The 20,000-nt window shown below is 51.7% G+C and overlaps 1 protein-coding gene across 3 annotated transcripts in view; it reads right to left on the bottom strand.

Annotated features, from left to right (window-relative positions):
- Positions 1 to 20,000, bottom strand: part of LOC113807928 (uncharacterized) — an 82,463-nt gene that overhangs the window by 712 nt on the left and 61,751 nt on the right. For 2 of the 3 annotated variants that reach the window (XM_070131690.1, XM_070131689.1), the window contains exons 6-8: positions 5,354 to 5,521; positions 4,664 to 4,873; positions 1 to 4,345 (exon numbers count right to left, since the gene is read on the bottom strand). The exon at positions 1 to 4,345 is cut by the window's left edge and continues 712 nt beyond it. In XM_070131690.1, the coding sequence (XP_069987791.1) occupies positions 1,379 to 4,345; positions 4,664 to 4,873; positions 5,354 to 5,521 (3,345 nt within the window). In that variant the 3' untranslated portion in view covers positions 1 to 1,378. Of the gene's footprint in view, positions 4,346 to 4,663; positions 4,874 to 5,353; positions 5,522 to 9,028; positions 9,164 to 20,000 lie in introns of those variants that run through there. The other variant, XM_027359256.2, reaches the window with a different exon arrangement.

Below are 20,000 nucleotides of genomic sequence, written 5' to 3'. Positions count from 1 at the left end.
AATGGGCTCATACCTATCATGTATTTATAGAAATCCATATATTAAGATGCATGACACATCACATTTGGCATATATCATTTTATCATGACTATGGCATCATTTAAATAATTCATTGACTTACAGTTTTAAGTGCATGTCGATAATCATATATATCATCGCCATTTATAAATGTATATATAACTACGACCAGTATAACACGAGGAAACATTAAGGAAGCACATCAAATCATCAAGTGATTCTTATAGTTTAAAAAAGTTAATTACAAAATAATGTACAAAATAGAAGATTATTAATTGTAAAGCTACAGAAGGCAAATATAGCTATCATATAAGATAATTCTATCATGTACAACCATCACTGACTTCAGTTCGACAAACTGAGGCTCTGAATTATCTCCTTAAGATGGGGATACATAAAGATCATTACTGCGACGAAAGGGAAAGCGGCTACAAAATCTATCGTGAAAACACATATCTTTGGGATAAAACAGATTTTTAAGAGAAATGATGAACATGTAATTACATGAACGCAAAAAGATCGCATCATTGAATAAATTATGAAACTCATCATATGTAATCTACACTGCAAATTAAGGCAAAAGTAGATATCCCCGACCTTTCATAGACATTTCAGGCTCTAGCCAGAGACTAGAGAAATTAGGGCTGACCCTAAAATCTCTCTGATTATAAAGATGATGTAAGCGTACACAAAACGCCCAGTGCGGCACAGGAATGTAACCTGCCCGTCTAAAGCTAAAAAGGAAGTCTGTTACTGCCCCTTTCTGAGCGGTCTGCGAGACGGTGAAGTTTCGCCGCGGGCATGGGGGCGAAGTGACGTCCTTCGTTGTGGACAGTCGAAGACAGAGAGCTCCATCGCTTACACCTCTTCGTGGATTTATGGCACATTGCGGTTCACAGTACACACTCTTGCAAGTCAATCGTCGCCTCTCTCGTCTCTTGCCTCACTCTCAGGGACAGACCAGAACCAGCTCTGTTGGGAGGGCACTGTTGAGGCTCACCCCAACCTCCCGGCCGAGAGGTCAGGAGAGCTCCGGACCTCAACGTGAGGTTCTCAAAAAGGGTTCCATCGTTCTCGACTCGCTGGGGAGGGATGGGATGGAGGGGGTCATCATGTGTTAAGAGGCCGCCAACAGATACGGATAATAAATTAAATGAATGGAATGATTTTTAGAACATAATCGAATGACTTTTGGGGAACGCTTGCAACATGTACGTATTTTTTCTTTGTTCCCTTTTCCTGAATTTCATAATAAGGGTCATCCAATACATCACTGGTCAGACTAGTAGATCGCTCTGCGTCGAGAGGTCTCTGGTCTGGGGTGAGGACTCAGCTTCCCTTCAGCGCCGGCCACGACTCCTCAGCGGCTGTTCCAGTCCCTCACGGGAATGAGAACGGCGCCGTCGCGGGTGATGTTGGAAGTCACTTTCCCTCCGGACTTCCCCCCGATGGTGTCCTCTTGGTCCCTCCACCTCTGCGACGGCGACTGGTACTCGTCCGAGCCACGGCGCGTCCACGAGTTGGGGGCTGAGGACGACTGGTCGTTGCGGCCGCGGAAGGACGGCGAGTAGAGGAGCGATCCTCCCGCCGCCTTCAGGTTGAATCTTGGGCGGTTCAGGGAGCTTGTCCCATCGTTAGCATTGTTCAGCATGGCATTGCGGTGGTACTGGGAGCTGAGACTGTTCCTCTGGTTGGTATTATTATTGTTGTTTCCGTTGGTGTACTGATCTCGGTAGTTGGAGTGATTGTTGTCATTGAGACTTTCCCGGTGTCTGCCCAAACTACTAAACCGGTTATTGTTATCTTGAGAGAGGGACGGCGTGCGCTTCAAAGAACCATTTTCCCCGCGACCAAACGTGAAAATCCTGGGTGCTGAGGAGGCAGGGGGGGAGGTGGCTGATGGAGAGGTGAGGGGGGATCCTGGAGGTCGGATCAGCTGGGGAGGAGATTCTGGAGGATTTGGGGAGTTGCGAGTTCTGTTTGCGTTGTCGCTGCTTTGCTTGCCATTATCCTCACCGTGTATGAAGTGGTACAGTTCTGGTGCAGAGGTGAGGAGGCCCTTCATGAACCTGTCTCGCTTTTCGTCATCTCGGTTGTTAATGCTACCGTTCTGTGTAACTGTATCATTTCTGTTGCTATTTCTATTATTCTCGGGGATGTAGCGGGATCCGTTTGACCACTGACGCCTCTCTGATGAGGGCGGTGAGGTGGCCCTCTCATACTCCCCACTGTGGTGATCCTCGTCTGTGCGCCGCGTGGAGTTGGAGCGGGCAATGGTGGCGATGAGGTTAGGGCTGCGCAAGTACGGCGTTGACTTATACATTGAAGAAGTGCGCTGCTGGCTGCTCAGCGTAGTGGAAGGGAAGCTGGGAGCCACATTAATGGAAGGCGCCACAGAGAGCCCTGCTGGTTTTACATTTAGGCTGTGGCTTCTGGACACATGTCTTGAGTTTCTCGAGGAAGAGAAGGTCTCCTGTGGCTCTGGCTGGACGGGGCTCTTTGGGGAGGACATGCCTGCCAGAGACACATTCACCATTGATCCGCCATGGGCCCTTCTTAAGTTGGAGGATGTTCCGGAGCTGAGGCGACTCCTGCTGGAGGTATTATCACCGCCGAATATATAAGTTTTGCTGGGAGACGATGTGCCATTGACAAGTTTCTTCGGGAGTGTTCTTGTTTCAGGTTCTTTGGTTTGGTCACCGTAATTGCGGGGCCGACGGCGAGGATCCACAGTGTTAGTCCAGGAGCTTCGAGGTGTCGAGTTCTCCATCCCACTGCTTAGTTCATCCATACTGCGATAGTGCCAAGACCGGTTCTGCAGACTCTTTTGACTGGAGGTCCGTTCAACGCTGCTATTGTGGTTGTTGATACCAGGAGCCGGGACAACAACGACTGGGGTAATGGTCTTCTCTGTGCGAAATCTGCGCTCCACTTTGGGGGAGGACCTGTTGTCCTTGGTGGTTCTTGTGTATGACATGGTGGTTGTGGAGGTGGAGTTTACTGGCGTTCTTCCTCGGTTTGACTCGGAAGTGCTAGATGAAGAGTCTTGCCCAAAGTAATATGTCCTGGGCTTGTTCTTCCGCTTGGTGCGAGGTGGTGGCACAGGCGACGGCCCAGTCTGTGTGGCCGAGTCTCTAGCTTCTGTCTGCGAGGAAATTTCCTTCTTCCTGGATGATCTGGAGGACCTAGCAGGCGCTGTGTTGTAATGTGCATTGTTGGTCTGTGATGCAGATGACACTCGGTGGCGAGGGGGAGGCGGAGGTGTCGTTTCTCGCCTGGGTTCAGGAGAGGGGTCGCGCGGGGGCGGCCAGCGCTTGCCGGACTTGTGTCCCACGGCGTCCAGCTGTTCCTCGCTGCGGTACTCCTTCATCCTCGACTCCAGGGGTCTAGATGAATGTGACACTGTGCTGTTATCAAGCCAGGACTTAGTGGTTACATTGAAGGACTGCGACCTGCCCACGTTGGTAACCTGCGGGGGCGGTGTTGATGGCAGTGGCGGAGGAGGGCTATCAGGTGGAGACTGGCGTGAGTTCCTGCTTGGTGTGGAAAATATGCGCGATTGCATGAAACCACCTGGGCTGCCAGACCTGAATCTGCTGCCGTACACGGGATCATCCGACGAGCGCCCATTGACTCCTGGAGAGGAAACTGGAGGAGGAGGAGTGAAAGTTGCTCTGGAGGAGTGCACTTTCGCTGGAGGACTAGTAGGTGGCGTTCCCTGATCACTGTCATCCAAGATGCGACCTGTTGAGCGAAGCCTTGCTCTGGCTGCTGCTATCATGGAGTCCGTGATTTCCTCTGTGTGAGGTTCCCGTTGACTTGTAGAAGATGTGTTCACAGGGGGTGGAGGACTCCAGGCTGCAGCTGGCTTCGGAGGAGGCGGAGGAGGAGGTGCCTTCGAGACCTGTGTTGGGGTCGATGTAAGGGGGGTGTTGCCCCAACGCCTCATACTCGCTGGCGCAGCGTCAGTCACGTCCTCTGGGGTGGCGGGACGGGGACTCATGGTGATGGTGATCACGTTCCCTCCAGCTGTATGAACTGCACTGTCGTCCTCGAGGTCGTGGTGCGAGCTGCCGGAGCGACCCGACTCGCTGCCAAAATGGTTCTCGAGCCAACGATTCGTTTCTGACTTTCGAGTTTCTTCCTCCTGGTGGTAGTCAAGTGGACGACGCGTGAGGGCGTCTGTCCGCTCAGGGGTGTCCCGAGGCTTGGGCTTGAGAGCGCCAAGGCGGCGAGCTCGACGCAGCCGCTCACTAAGAGAATCCAAATCCTCTCCCTCCCGGTCCTCGTGGAAGTCCTCGCTCACTACATGCATCCCCTCGCCCAGCTGTGGAAAAACAGGACACGCGTTAGTAGTGCTGCGTCTCTCTCTCTCTGTCTCTCTCTTTCCCCCTTCCTCTCTCTTTCCCTCCCCCTCTCTCTTACTCTCCAATTCTCTATCTCATTCTTTCTTACTTTCCCTCTCCTTCTCTTTTACTCTCTCTCTCTCTCTTACTCACTCACTCTCTCTCTCTCCCTCCTGATCTCACTTCCCTTTCACCTTATTCCTCATTAAGTCCGACCTTGATCAGCGACACTTAATTACACTTTATTAAACAAGATCCCCACTCCCTTAGCCCCCCCCCCCTCCGCCCACCCGCCATACCTTGACCCCCTGCGCCAGCGTGCCGCCTCTGGGAACCGCGTAGTACTCCACCAGGTCCTCGTCCTTCGTGTGCACTATGTTATGCTGGGTCTCCCGGGCCTCTTCGTGCACCGAGCCGTCGCTGAGGGAGGAGCCCGAGTCAGGAAGGGATTCGTTGTCGTACTCTTCGTGCTGAGTCGTGCGCTCCGTCTCCGTCACCACGTGTCCGTCCTGCGGGGAGGGCGGGGCGTTACTCTCGTGAGGACAGAGGGAGGCTGCGTGTGAGGTGAGGGCTCTGGTCTTTAAAGGAAGCATTAATTGCAATTTACACACGCTTAAAATCAAAAGTAGTTAACTAAAATACCAAATACTTTTTGTATGATGTATAAGTTTTCATTGTTCATTCAGTTACACTAATATTTTCTCCTTGATTGCTTCAAGACATTTTACAGAAGGAGGCCATAAAACAAATCAAATGATGAAACCTAATCAAAATTCTTATCAAATAAGCTAAAGATAAAGGATTCGCAGAGAGAATGGCACAGTGCACAGCCAGCGCGGAATCCAGCTTCCTTTCCCCTCGAGCGCCGCCGAGGCACCACGCCTCCAACTCGCAGCAAAGCGCCCCTTGCACAAGACGCCCGCGTCGCCCGCAGCCGCGTCCCGCGCCAAGCCCTTCCCCGCCGCTGCTCGCCCGGAGGCAACACCCACCTGCACGCGGCTGGTCTCCCGGACGTCCTCCGTGTCGACGTTCCCCCACTTCCTCGTGGACTCGTGCACGACGCGACGCTCCGGGCGGGCGAGCTCCCAACCGCGCCCCTGCCGCGCCTCCGTCAGCGCTCGCAGGTCACTGCGGCCCTCCACGTGGTCCACGACCTCCTGTAACAGCGGGGAGGGACAGTTAGAAGGGGTTCTTTCGGGAAAGATCAAATATACTCACACACACATATACATAACATATATATATATATATATATATATATATATATATATATATATATATATATATATACATATACACACGTACGCACGCACACACATACGTACACACGTATACGCACACACGTACACACACACACACACACACACACACACACACATATATATATATATATATATATATATATATATATATATATATATATATATATATATATGTAGGTATGTATGTATGTATGCGTTTATGTGTATATATAAATATATACACATACATACGTTCATACATACATGTATGTGTGTATGTATACACACACACGCACACCTCTCTTAAAATATCTGATGTATATCATCGAACCTAGTATCTTTAGATTATTGTAAATGTGATAAAATCCAAGTTAAATTCTTCATCATTATAAATTCCCTGTACACACAACAATCAGTAAATATTCGCCAATAAGCCACAAAACATTTTTCCCCTTAGGAACATCCGTAGAAGCACAAGACTGGATATTTATCCTGCATATCCGTCGCATAACAATCATTTAATAAGAAGCAGAGGTCGTTCCTGACAGCTCCCTTTTCATCGACGTCGGAGATAAAAAACACATTCGCATCTGTGGTTTTGTTGATCAGTTTTAAGACAATAAAAAAGTAGAATTAATATGCTATTTACCTGGTGGTCCCGTTATTGTGCTTAACCACTGATTTTAAAATAACTCTTTACAGTCAGCTTCATACGACGCAATAGGCTAATATTGTTCAGTAAATACAGGGCCTCGTTCGCTTTCACCGAAACCGATAAAACAACAGCCAACTTCTCCTTGTCAATACCACCGCCCTGCTGTCTCCTCGGCCGCTGGAGGAGCGAGGCGGAGAGACAACGCGAGCATTCACTGGGCGCCGAATGGGTTATTTGGAGCCACGCCGAGGGAGCTTGACCCGTTTTCTGTTTGTCTTTCCTGGCGAGGGCGGGTCAAGCACCGCGCGCACCGTGAGCCAACTTACAATTTCCTATCTCTGCTGCTGATCCCGCGTTGTAATTAAACACGGCAGCTAGGATTACAGCTGATGTGAGGGTTTATTATCCGCTGAATTAGAATGCATCTCTCCACGTCATCTCGCCCCGGAACACAGAGCCACGTGGCCTCAGTTCGGCCGACGCCCCTGCCTCCTCCTCCGCCGGGTCGCCTAAATGAATGATGCAGGGCGGGAGGAACACAAGTGTATCCGGAATGAGTTTAGTAAGTAAGCACATGCTGCTTGCGCGCATCTTTTCCTCTTTGATTATAGAGTATACATAGATCTCTTGGTAGATGTGAGTCGAGGGCGGGGAGGCGAGGGCCAGAGGGCCAATTACACATGGCAACAGACGACCAAGAGTCGCTGGGACGGGAGGCAAAGGCAGCGGGAAATCGGCGCAGCTTCATCACAATGGACAGCAAACAGTTGGCGCACAAATCAATAAAATGAACAATGCAACGGTTTCTTCTGTACATTTTTTCCTTCAACGTGAGAGCAGGGGAGCAAAGGGGGAAGAGAAGAAAGAGGACCAGAAGAAAAACTAAGAGGAGTGCGTATCAGTCCGTAGCCGAGATCAGCTGTTTCGTCTCAAGTATCCTGTGGGACAAACTTTCTCTCTCGAACGCTGGCGAGTGGCATGGGACAACGCAAGAATCTAAAGCGGTTACATCGGAGGACGGACACAGAGTTTTTGCGCAAGCACTCCGGGGTGACCAGGAATCCGAGCGTTTTCCGGGAGCAGGAAACACGCGTCTTCGAGTTATGTCTGTTTTTGTGCAACGCTGGAAAAAAGTAATGAGACAAGTTCTTGAAAAGTGAGTTATCAGACCGTAAATTGTCAGATTCACGAAATCTTCGAACGAGATAAAATGCCTTTCCTTTCTACCCGTGTTGACTGCGACGAAGGATGTCCCTGATGCTTCAGCGCGACGGGTGCAATTGAAACGCCGCGCCGTGACGGATGGTGCAAAGGCTCAGGGAGGCCTCCACATTGCAGACATTTCATTTCTGATTTCAGGCGTTCCTTTTTTCGGCCGCCAATGCCCGCCGGTCTCCCTGACACCCGGGGAATGCGGCGTCCACGCGCCTTCACCTTCCACGTCCGCCGCGCGTCGAGCCTCGGCGGCTCCTGCGGGAGAACTTGTTTTCACGCCGCCGACAAGGCTGCCGCCAAGGCTCGAGTCTCCCAGTTTGCTGTTCTAGGACCAAGGTGATGTTCGTGCGTGCGTGCGCATGCGTCTTAGTTTTTGGTGAGCGTGCAAGTTGCTGGACCTGGCCATATACGGCCAAGAGGCTTCCTGGTGAACACGCGGCGGCCGACAACAGCTGACCCTGTAAGGTAACTCCTCGCTCCCAGCGGCGCCCCACTGCCCTCGACCCTGTGTTCACTCCTGCCCACTGTTCTTCCGCACTTGTTCTGATCTTCGTTTTGCCATTCGTTCTTCCAGCCCCAGACTCGTTTTTGAACGCTGTCTGACGTGTATTTCCGGATGCCACTTCTTCACGTACTGTTTATATTGCACCATATTGTCTATCGATTCTTTCAGTGTTAATAATACATGCATCATCATGTGTGTATTTCTTTCATTACCCCGGCTAAAACGCGGTGAAAATGCACATAGCAAATAAAAGAGAAAAGAGGGATGGTTAGAAATTTATGTATGATCGTTCCATTTCTCCCAAACCTCACCACAGCTGTTAAAAAACTGAAAACATGCTTGCAGTGAATTTTATGCCTTGATTCCCTCTTAACTGCAGCCTCGCCATTCCCTTCCATTCCGAGGGCGACTTTCTGCGAGCGGACCCCCGGCCCTCCCCAGCGTCGCCAGCCTCGCCCTCGACCTCCGCTTCCTCTCCGTCCTGAGCGCTGCCTCCCTCCTTCCTCCCTTCTCCCTGCCTCACATTCACACTTTCTGGCCAGCGCGCAACAGGCAGCAAGGCCGCCTCGTCCTCCCGCGGCTTATAAGGAGCACGGCATCCACTTCAACATTCACTGGAGATGCGTGTGCGTCATTCATATTCCGGCTGCGGCGTCCACGCACGGCAAGGCTGGCGTTCTCCGAGTCTCGCGTCGCGGGTGACCAGGGGGCAGAGGGGGTGGGGGCAGGGAGTGACCCGCCTGGAACTTAGTGAAGGCGACGAAGGCCAAGACTTGATTCAGAAGGTCCTACGGGGGAGGGGCGACCCGGTGCCTGACCAAACATGGCCGCTGTCCCCTCTCCCTGCCTCCCATACATCGCCTTGGCCTCTTCCATAACGGGTCACAAGGGTATTTTTGGCACTCGGCTGCTTTCCAGATCGAGCTGTTTTCCTCACTTTAGACACTCCTTACCTCCCTGTCTACCATGGCCACTTTCCCTTCTTTTCTGCCTTCTCTAGGCGCACTGACCTCTTCCTTGGTTCGAACTGCCGGTGCAGAGGCCGTACCTGACGAGGCTGACTTTGGGTATCCCGAGCACACATCGGAGAGGTCTGTTTGCGTCCGCTCTGTTTGCAGAGCGGCGTCCTCCTCGTCGTGCAGAGCGCCATCAGCACCAGTCACTGGCGCATGTTCCCCACCAGCGAGGCGAAGTTCAACTCAGCCTCTCGGCATTACAAGGGATTCATCTTACCACTTAATTCCTGCGAAGGGACGAGATATCCGGGAGTGAGCGTGGCGGTGATGGTGGAGGTGAGGCGGTGGGAGGGAGGCGGCGGGCGGGGAGAAAGGGACAGGGGCGGAGGAGGAGGAGGAGGAGGGGGCTGTTGCACCAATGTTGCCTGCTCTGCCTGCACGATCTTACACCAGTGAAGGCGCTCGCGCGTGTGGAGTGTGTGTGTATGAGTCTGAGTAGGAGTGGTAAAGAATGGGATGGAGGGAGAACACGACAATTACTACTGTCTTTCTTTCTCTATTTTTATGCCAGTGACACGTAACGGACAGCGGGGGCGGAGAAGAGAGAATAACGTGAAATAAAATGAGAAGCCAATAAACAAACAGAGCTGAACAGAGATAGACAGACACATAGATAGATAGACTGATAGACAGAGAATGGGTGGGGCTGGCTGGCGGGAGAGTAGGACTGGTCAAGGCGGGGTGGTCAGTGAGGACGGCTTGGGGCTGCCCAGCACTGCCCTGGGGAGGGGGAGGGCGCAGGAGGGGCGGGGGAGGGTGCATGCCAAAGCAGGTAGAAGAAAGAAACGGAGAGGGCAGGGCAGGCGGTGGCCGGAAAGGAGTCTCCACTTGTAAGGCCAGTTGGGCTTCCAGGAGAGGCATGAGGCACAGCGGGCCAGACCAGTGTCACAGGGGCCACAAAGGCGACAGTGACGACTGGTGTAGTAACAGTATCCCGGAGTCGAAGCCAGAGAAGACTGGGCATGCAGGCCACTAGGGTTTGAGGCGGTAGGCCGCGGCTCCCTCCGAGGGCTGGAAGGGACTCACTCGCTCACTGCCTTTGTCTGAGAAAAGTTTCCAGACTAAAAGCAGAGATGGAATGGCATAGACTGAGGCAGAGAGAGAGAGAGAGAGAGAGAGAGAGAGAGAGAGAGAGAGAGAGAGAGAGAGAGAGAGAGAGAGAGAGAGAGAGAGAGAGAGAGAGAGAGAAAGAGAGAGAGAGAGAGAGAGAGATGGAGGGAGGGGTAAGGAGAGAGAGAGTGAGAGAGAGAGAGAGAGAGAATTAGTGAGTGAGAGAGAAAGAGAGAGGAGAGAGTAAGTGAGAGAGAGAGAGGAGAGAGAAAGTGAGAGAGAGAGAGAGAGAGAGAGAGAGAGAGAGAGAGAGAGAGAGAGAGAGAGAGAGAGAGAGAGAGAGAGAGAGAGGGAGAGAGAGAGAGAGAGAGAGAGAGAGAAGGAGAGAGTAAGCGAGAGAGAGAGAGAAGGAGAGAGTAAGTGAGAGAGAGAGAGAGAAGGAGAGAGTAAGTGAAAGAGAGAGAGAAGGAGAGAGTGAGTGAGAGAGAGAGAAGGAGAGAGTGAGAGAGAGAGAAGGAGAGAGTGAGTGAGAGAGAGAGTGAGAGAAGGAAAGAGTGAGAGTGAGAGATTAAAAGAGAGTGAGGGAGAAAGAGAGTGAGGGAGAGAGTGAGGGAGGGAGAGAGTGAGGGAGGGAGAGAGTGAGGGAGGGAGAGAGAGAGGGAGGGAGGAAGAGGGAGAGAGAGAGAGAGAGAGAGGAATGAAGAGGGCGAGAGAGAGAGAGAAAGAGAGAGAGAGAGAGAGAGAGAGAGAGAGAGAGAGAGAGAGAGAGAGACGGGAAAGCAAACGAGAAGAGAGAAAGGAAAGCAACGAAAGGCATCAAATACGGAAACCAAGAGAAGAACGAAGCCGCAGATGAACAGAGAAGAGAGGTGGAAGGCGACGGCCGAGGAGGAGGAGGAGGAGGAGGAGGAGGAGAGGAGGAGGAGAGGGACGACGGCCGCTATATATGGCTGGGCGCAGGCCGCGGGGCAGTGACTCATGGCGAGGCCGGGCGGGCATCCACGGAGGGTCGAATTTTCTCAAGAATGTAATTTATTTCCGACGACGGGTAGCAGGCGGGCACGGGCTTGGGCATCGCTAGGCTTTGACTTTCCCGAGTGCACGAACCTGCCGCTTCCACTGGAATGCCATGATGCAACATCTGCCCTGGGACACTCGTGGGTGAAGCCTCCACAATGGTACGTGGTCACGTTCATGGTTATGCAATGCGCTGGGTACGTGATTATGCAAATTTAACGACGGTGCATAATTTTGCAATTTTCTCCGCGGCGCACGATTAGGCCACGCTCGCAGTGATACAAGATATTGCAATGCTTACCCCTGGAATATCATCCGCAAACCTACTAAGTTAATTTGCCATTGCAATGCGTAAGGACTCCACTCGAAGCAGAAGACCGAGGGCCAGGCGGCCTCCGACGCCTCGAGGCCCGACGGGCTGGCAGGGCTGGGAGGAGCCTCGTCGCTCGATGCCTGCGATGCCTGTGTGCTGGTACTCATCGCGTGTATGGACATGTCTGGATATTTATGTTTATAGAAGTATATGAACACAAGCTACACAAAAATGAAACTGAAAACAGCCACAGTAAGAAAATAAACATTACGTCTCGAACTCTTCACGGGTTCCTCTTCAGATAAATGATTCATTTTGGTTTATTATTCGTCTGAGTTCGAAATGTAGTGTTTATTTTCTATTCTTAATGTGGCTGTTTTCATGTCCATGTATGTATGTATGTCTATATATGCACACACACACACACACACACACACACACACACACACACACACACACACACACACACACACACACACATATATATATATATATATATATATATATATATATATACATATATATATGTAAACACACACACACACACACACACACACACACACACACACACATATATATATATATATATATATATATATATATATATATATATATATATATACACACACACACACACACACGTGTGTCTGTGTGAGTGTGTGTATTCATTTACGCTTATATTTGCAGGTATGTGTTTCATATAAAAGTATATACATACAAACATATCCACTGCCTCCATGTGCACTTTTCTTCGCTCCAACTGCTTATTCACGACCGGGCACAAGGCCCCTTGCGCCGTGCCGTCGGGCGGCCCTGCGCCACCACGAGGCGGGAGACGAAGCGACTGCCTCGCTCGGCGGCAGAAAGCCCGTCGCCAGCGGACAAAGGTCACGGGTATTAACGCTGACCTCGAAAGAGCGAAACCACAGGAACGCGATTACGGTTTTAACAAAAAGTAGAAAAAATGCCGCGCTGACCTGATAATAAATGACCGTGAAAAAACATAACCAAAGACATCAGACGTGACAGTCCTTGCGCTAGAAAACGCTTTACTGTAGCCTGACACTGGCACAGCAAACGCCACACAATGACAAAGCCTCGGAGACTTTAACGCGAACGAAAGTAACGATCAGCTGACACCCTCGCCCGTCCGCCCAGAGGGGCTCTCGCCTCCCCCGATTATAGTACGTTTGGCACGACTGCCGAGTGCATGGCTGTGACTTGCAAAACGGCGTTACACTTCCCTGACCAAGAAGTATTTCGGAAAATTAAAATACGGCCGTTCCTTTTTGCGCATATCACTGTTCTTAATTGCAGGCGACCGTGGCGGGAGAAAGGTGACAAGGTAAAGCTGTGGCAGGATGACTTATAACCTGATGCAATAATAAAGAAGAAGATAGAAACAGCGCCAATGATCGGGAACGAAGTGGAGTGCAGCGAACTGCCTTTCAAAAGGTTAAGAGACCGGGGGATGAGCAGGAAATCTATTGGAGATCTTGTTAAAAGTAAACAAGAGTGATAGATAATGAACAGTAAATGAGAAAGTAATAAAAAGTAAATCACACCCAATTAACGGCAACCACGGTAATGAGGCTCATATCAGCAAGCCAAAGCAAGTTTTCTGGATTAGCAAAAGTATCAAGAGTAATATTTAATATTTCTTATAAAAAAGATATTAATTTAATTATTAATGATATCGAAAAGATATACAAAGAAAGCAAGAAAATAATGAGACAAGTGGGCGAAAATGGATGAGGGTCATTATGCCACACTGGAGAGGAAAAGGAAGGAAAAAGCAATAACAATAGAAATAATGATAATGTTGATGAATGATTATGATAAGGGAGGCGAAGTGGGGAAGAGAAGTTAGAAGGAACCGAGATAATGTTGATGATGATGATAATGATGATAAGAAAAAAAAAGGAAAAAAAGAAAGACGAAGAGGAGAGAGAAGAGAACGGAACCCGCCGCGCCTTCGCCTCCTCCCCCAAGCGCCTCGCCAGCAAGCCCTTCCACGCCCAGCAAAAACAAGGCCCCTACTCCTCCTGTCTTCATCTCCTTGCCATTCCCTGCCGTCGCTGCAACTGCCTCCCTGCGCCGCCCTTCACGTGGCGGACGCTGGGTGGGAGGGGGAGGGGGGGGCTGGGCCATTGATTTGGATTTTTTCCAGATCAACAGGTAACTAAAATTTATGTGTGTGTGTGTGTGTGTGTGTGTGTGTGTGTGTGTGTGTGTGTGTGTGTGTGTGTGTGTGTGTGTGTGTGTGTGTGTGTGTGTATGTGAGTGAGTGAGTGAGTGAGTGAGTGAGTGAGTGAGTGAGTGAGTGAGTGAGTGAGTGAGAGAGAGAGAGAGAGAGAGAGAGAGAGAGAGAGAGAGAGAGAGAGAGAGTACGCATAGCGACTGTGCCTGCGTGTCCCTGCATGAGCCACGCAGGCCCTTTGCCGCTGTGGGAAGCGGCGGCGGCGGCGCGTCCTCGAGAGCCGCGTCGCCGCCAGCCCCTCCATTCACCCGTGGCGGTGACGTAACACAGCCACCCTCCCGCCGCCCGCCCGACCGGCTCGCTCCGTGCCCGGGGCTTTCCTTCTCATGCTCTGCCTCGCACTGCACTCTTTCTCCTCTTCCTCGTCCCCCTCCTTTATTGTCCGCGCTCCTCGTCGGCCCGGCCGCGTCTCCGCTTCCTCCAGGTGGGACACGGGCCGCGGCCTGGGAAACCAGTGGTTCCTGTGGTCGGGCCTCGGAGCCGCCGGGGTATCACACATCAGCCGCTTTTATCGAGTTAGCAAGCGCCGCTTTCATTTCGTTTCATTCGCTTCGCTTTCCTTCAGCGTTCCTTGGCGCCTCTTTAGCGTGACCCCAAGCAGCGCCTCTGAGTCCCTCTGCTTGCCTGGGTCTGCGCAGCCATTGAGTCCGGCGGTGAATGTGAAATTCCACAAGGCCTGGTTGACAGGCAGTGCCAGTCTTCAAGAGGCCGGACTGGAATGCAACCGCAGATGGCGGCGGGGGGAGGGGGGGGGCCGGCCGGGGTGCTGTGACCATGACATGTATACTTGCATAACATGCCAGAGAAGATGTTCAGCAGATACTAAATGCCAGCAACTTATCATGAGCATCGAGGCTAATGCGTTAAACCTGATCAGAGTCTTCGCGCGGCCGGGCCGACGCGGTCAGTCTGGAGGGAGCAACTTATCACCGGGCTCTCACGAGCAACTGAATCGCGGCGCAAAAAAAGGAAATGTGCATCGTACATTCAAGCGACCCACGACACGTTTCCCGCCGGTGTCTCATACGTGCGACGGCAGCTTTTACTCGCGCCATTAAAAGTAAGTGTAATGGCTCCCAGAATGAAGCCAGGCAATTGAGAGAAGGACCATTTCTCAAGCGTTGGCACGGCTGTTGCATTTTCCCACCAGCATCCAGATGGCAAACCCAGTGTCCACGGCCCACCTCGCCCCGCCTTGGTGGCCTGGCAGGTGATCTGCGGGCAGCCGCGAGACCGAGCGGGCGCAGGGAAGATAAGAAGACGCCAGGTTACTGGATGCGGAGTCTGCTCGCCGCACCGATGCTTAGCGGAGGAGCCCGAGCTTAAAATAGACTCGGGAGACACTTGAGAAGTGTCGCCGGGGCAAGGGGGAAGGGCTGGGGAGGGGGGGAGGAGAGAGAGAGAGAGAGAGAGAGAGAGAGAGAGAGAGAGAGAGAGAGAGAGAGAGAGAGAGAGAGAGAGAGAGAGAGAGAGAGAGAGAGAGAGAGAGAGAAAGGAGGAAGGAGGTAGAGAAGAGGGAGAGGGGAGAAAGAGGGGGACCGAGAGTGAACTGGCGCGAGAGGGCCATTCCCCGAGACAAAAGCCGAGCCCCGAAAGTCGCTTCCCTTTCGCCTCCTCTCGCCCCTTTCATCAACGCGTCTCTCTCACGCTTCGGGGGAATATTCACAACTGCTGTCTCGAGTTTCCTCGTGAGAACTTACTTTCCTCTTCATATATTCCCCTTCACTTTTATATCGTAGATCGCGATCGAAGAAAAGACTTCAGGGTCGAATGACCGATGCTGTAATTTCTTCCTTGGATTGCCCTTCGTTTTGCAGGAGAAAAAACAATACAAACAAACAAACGAACAACTAAATCCATAAAAATCGCACGACCCAAACCTCTTCGAAGTTCCTGCAGGACGATTTTCATTCAGATCTTCGCAAACGATAAACAAATAATAAAATCAACATATCTTTGGAGTGCCAAGCCATTCATCCGAAGCGTCTTGGATTTATCTTCACGTAATTTTTCACGGCGGATTTCCTTCTGCTTCCCTAAGGGACGAAGGGCGAAAAGATGGCATCTCGTTCCCTGGATAATGTCAGCCTTTCACCGCGATCTGACTGCGATTCGGCGACCAGCGCGGCCATCGGGGCTATAACCTCCAGACGTCCCTAATAGTAAGACCGCCGCCCTTATACGGACGTAAATAATCGGCCACGCGCCCCCTTTCTTCAGGGACCATTCACCTACGAGGGGCAAAGGACGGAAGGAGAAGGGAATGATAAATGAGTGAAGAGGAGGAAAGTGAAAAGGAATGCCGAAGGGAAGGAGTAGGAGGCGGAGGACGCGCTGGCGGAGGGACGAATTCCCGGCTTTTGGGAGTCCTCGTCCCTTCGCAGGCAGACAGAGCATGAGTGAGGGGAACCTCATATATATATATATATATATATATATATATATATATATATATATATATATATATATAAAAATCTTATCTCCATTCCATTTACTTAATAACAGCCTATTTTCCTTAAATGCGAGGTGACAAAAAGAAGGAAAAAGTAATTCAACAAAGATCGTTTTGGGAACATAAAAATTAACATCAAAACCGGGAAAATATGAAGCGCATCACAAATTCCTTCTCTTGCCCACAAACGCACACACACATACGCATAAGTGCAAGCATGCTCGCCGCCACGTACACGCGCGTGCAAGCGGAATTAACGAGCGGCCAACGGCATCAGAATTACAAGCAGGAAAGAGCTCCTTTGGCGTGGTTACTAACGAGAGGAGCGCTTGTCTCGGATGAGTGTGTTGGCGGACGTGTCAGCCTGTCACAATGCACGCGCACACACGCGCGCACGCACACATGCACACACACACAACATGAATTCGTGCGTGCGTGTGTGTATTTGTGTTTGTGTGTGTATTTGTGAGTGTGTGTGTGTATTTGAGTGTGTGTGTGCATTTGTGTGTGTGTGTTTGTGTGTATTTGTGTTTGTTTGTGTGTGTGTGTGTGTTTGTGTGTGTGTATTTGTGTATGTGTGTGTTTGTGTTTGTTTGTGTGTGTATTTGTATGTGTGTTTGTGTGTGTGTGTGTGTGTGTATTTGTGTTTGTGTGTGTGTGTGCGCGCGCGAGCGAGTGTCTGTATGGGTGCTCGTAAATGAAAAAAAAAAAAAAAAAAAAAAATCAGCTTTACTGGATTAGCAGCGCGTATGAGTCAGCAGCCTTCCCTCGCGTCACGGCGGGAGGGGCGCGCTGCTCCGCCGATGAACACCCTGGCCAGCCCCCCCCACCCACCCCCTTCATTGTACTTTGGCCGTGCCCGTGGGATTCGACGCCCTTTTCTGGCGCCAACAACGGATCGTCCGGCTCCTGGCCACCGCCCTCCCTGCCAGCCCTCCCGTGGAAAGTCCGGCGTCTTCCTTTCTTTCGTTGAGTAATTAATTAGTGTTTAAAATATATATTGGGATTTGTGGCGACTGAAATAGCGAAACCTGCTTCTCCAACAACCTGCAACGATGATGCTCACGGCGCTATCAGCTGACATTATACTGAAGTGACCGCAAGAATATGATTCTTGCAGCAATCAAAATACTCATGAAATACAAAAAAAGGAAAATATTGCAGCAATGACAAAACGATTTGAAGAAAGTTAAGCATAAAAGATAAACAGTAGTGTAAGAAAAACAACAAACGCAACCACATCAACGAGACAACCCCGCAGTTCCCGCCGCCCTTTCCCAGGTAAACAGAGCCAAGACATGCCGTGCGCAGTAACCAAAATTAATCAGCTGGGTGTCCTTGTTTACCACTTTCTGTTGTTGTTTTCTAGGCGCGTGTTTGCTTCTCTCTTGTTCTTCTTCCTCTTCGCCAGCCTCCCGATGTTCTCCCTCTCGCGGCGCCCCGGCCCTCCGGCTCTCGCTCGCTGCGCCCGACCTGCCTGCTGTGCCCTTCGAAGCTCTACGGCCGACGCTCCGCCTCGTCTTTGCACCCCCCGCTGCCGATTCCATTTGCAACAGAGTCCTTCGTTCTTCTAAATAGCGAAAATGTCAGGCGCACTTTAGTATCGCCTGCCAACAAACAATGGACGACGCCGCGGACGCTCTTAATGGACGAAACGCCACGAGAATGCATAATGGTTCGGCCAGAGAATGTAGGCGAGATGGCTGAGTGAGAAAGGGAGAGTGGAAGGGGGATGGAAGAGAGAGAGAGAGAGAGAGAGAGAGAGAGAGAGAGAGAGAGAGAGAGAGAGAGAGAGAGAGAGAGAGAGAGAGAGAGAGAGAGAGAGAGAGAAACACATCTCATAGCATCCGAGACCAGCGACAAGAAATGGGCACGGTGCCCCCGAGGCAGTCTTGGCCACATCTCGTGCCAGCCAACAGCCTCAGCTCAGGGCCGCCGCCGTACGAGCGCTGCCACGCGAGAAGGCCAACTGGAGCAGGGGCAAGTATGGTCATCGCGTAATTGGGGCTTTTAGAAGGGTGGCCGCACAAGGGTGATTTCACACATTGAGAAAGAACAAAAGGGGGAGCGCAGACAGGCCGGGAAACAGGTTGCATAGAGGATGGCGCAGTGCGAGAGACCGAGGCAGCGCGGGAAGAAAAAAGGAAAGGAAAGCGTTGGAAAGTGAAGCGGAGAGAAGCGGAGAGAAGCGGAGGCACAAAGGCAGGGCCGAGGGGAGAGGAGGTCGTTCGCGGGGCAGGGGCGGGCACGGAGCAGGGAGATGAGGCAAACGCAAACCGGGTGAAAGTGTTGACCGGACGTTGCTGGACGCGCAGTGGACGCCGCCCGCCCAGGGGCCCGCGGAAGGGCGTATAACAAAGGGCCAGAACAGGTTAGCGCCTCGACTTCCCTATTGAAGTTAATCCGAAAGAGTTCGACGAAAAGAAAAGTAACAAAGGCGTCCGACGGGAGAAAGGAGGTCCGCCCGGCGCCCCCGGATGAACAGGGACCGGGCGCGCGAGGGGCCGGCGGCGCAGGGATGGCGTGCCCGTGACTCCGGCCGACGTGAGCGTAATTCACGGCGGTGAGGCAAGACCCGGAGAAGACATGGGATGGCGGCGTGCACCTCGAAGCCTCGCGTCGTTGCGTGGGAGAGCGAGAGGAGCTCCGAGGGCGTGTCATCTCAGCCTAGACTTTCGGCCTCTGTCGCTTAATGACCACGTTGGTGCGGAGCCTAACACGTGAGGGAAAGAGATTCGTATCTGGTGACTCTTGGAAGCCAACGAAGCATGATTCTACAGAAAGAGGAAAGGAAAGTAGCATGAGCTTCTGACTCATGACGCATTGATTTACTAACCGTGAAAACACAATCCGAACCAGACCATATTTCTACCGCCAAACTACCTGGCTCATTCGCAGCGTGGCACTCGCAAGGGGTCCGACCGCGTAATAAGCAATTACTGAAGCCAAGGCGAGCCATCTACCGACTCGAATCAGCGACTGAAACTTCGCCGCAAGTGATTGCCTCCCGTCCCTAAGCGGCTGGGCGACCACGAGAGCGGCTTATATGGAGGGGCGGAGGACAACGCTCGCTCCAGGTGGCTGTGTTTACTTCCAGCTGCACCCGGGGAGGGAGAGGCACGGAGACTGATTGACTCCGGCAGTCGGTGACCGGGTCTGCGTGTGCGTGTGTGGGAGGAGGGAGAGAGGGAGAGAGGGAGAAGGAGGGAAAGAGAGATCGAAAACGAGAGATCGAGAACGAAAGGGAGAGAACAAGAGAGGATAGAGAGAGAGAGAGAGGACCCCCAAGGTTTTGTCCCCTCACATACCGACGGGGCGAGCGGGCCGACGTTGCCTCGCTTCTCGCACAGAGGAAGGAAGCGCGACACTCGCCGAGATTCAATTGTCGGCTTTTACGAGGGGTTGTACGACGTCGGGGGGGAAGGGGGGAGGGGGAGGGGGAAGGTTATCGTTAAACAAAGACGCAGGCTGACCTACTTCCGGCGATGGAGGGAGATGGAAGGGATGGAAATGAGTGATCGAAGGCAGGGAGGACTTGGCGGTGGATGGGCTGGCTTCAGCTCCGACTTTCGAAAGAGTTGAGGAAGGGAGAGTAAGTGTGGTTCGCAAGGGGGGGCGGGGGGGGGGTGAGGGAGAGGAACGTTCACTGGGAGCTCGGGGCAGAGTTGTACACAAGAAACGTGTTTTCCAAGTGAGGCGAAGGCGGAAAGGATGCGTCCCAGATGGCAAAGGACGAGGAAGAGTACGAATATATAAGGAAGAATAGGAAAATGAGGGGAAGAATAGATACATGTCCATAGCGCACATTATGAAATGCAAGAATAAAGAAACATGGTAGAGCAATAGTCTTTTTTCATGCATGTTTACATGTTTATGCGGTGGCCTTCTATACGAAGGTTTATAAAGATCAAA

The sequence above is a fragment of the Penaeus vannamei genome, chromosome 17, assembly GCF_042767895.1.
Source record: "Penaeus vannamei isolate JL-2024 chromosome 17, ASM4276789v1, whole genome shotgun sequence".
NCBI lineage: Eukaryota > Metazoa > Arthropoda > Malacostraca > Decapoda > Penaeidae > Penaeus > Penaeus vannamei.
The sequence above is the reverse complement of the archived record's forward strand: the minus strand, read 5'-3'. Positions and strand labels throughout refer to the sequence as shown.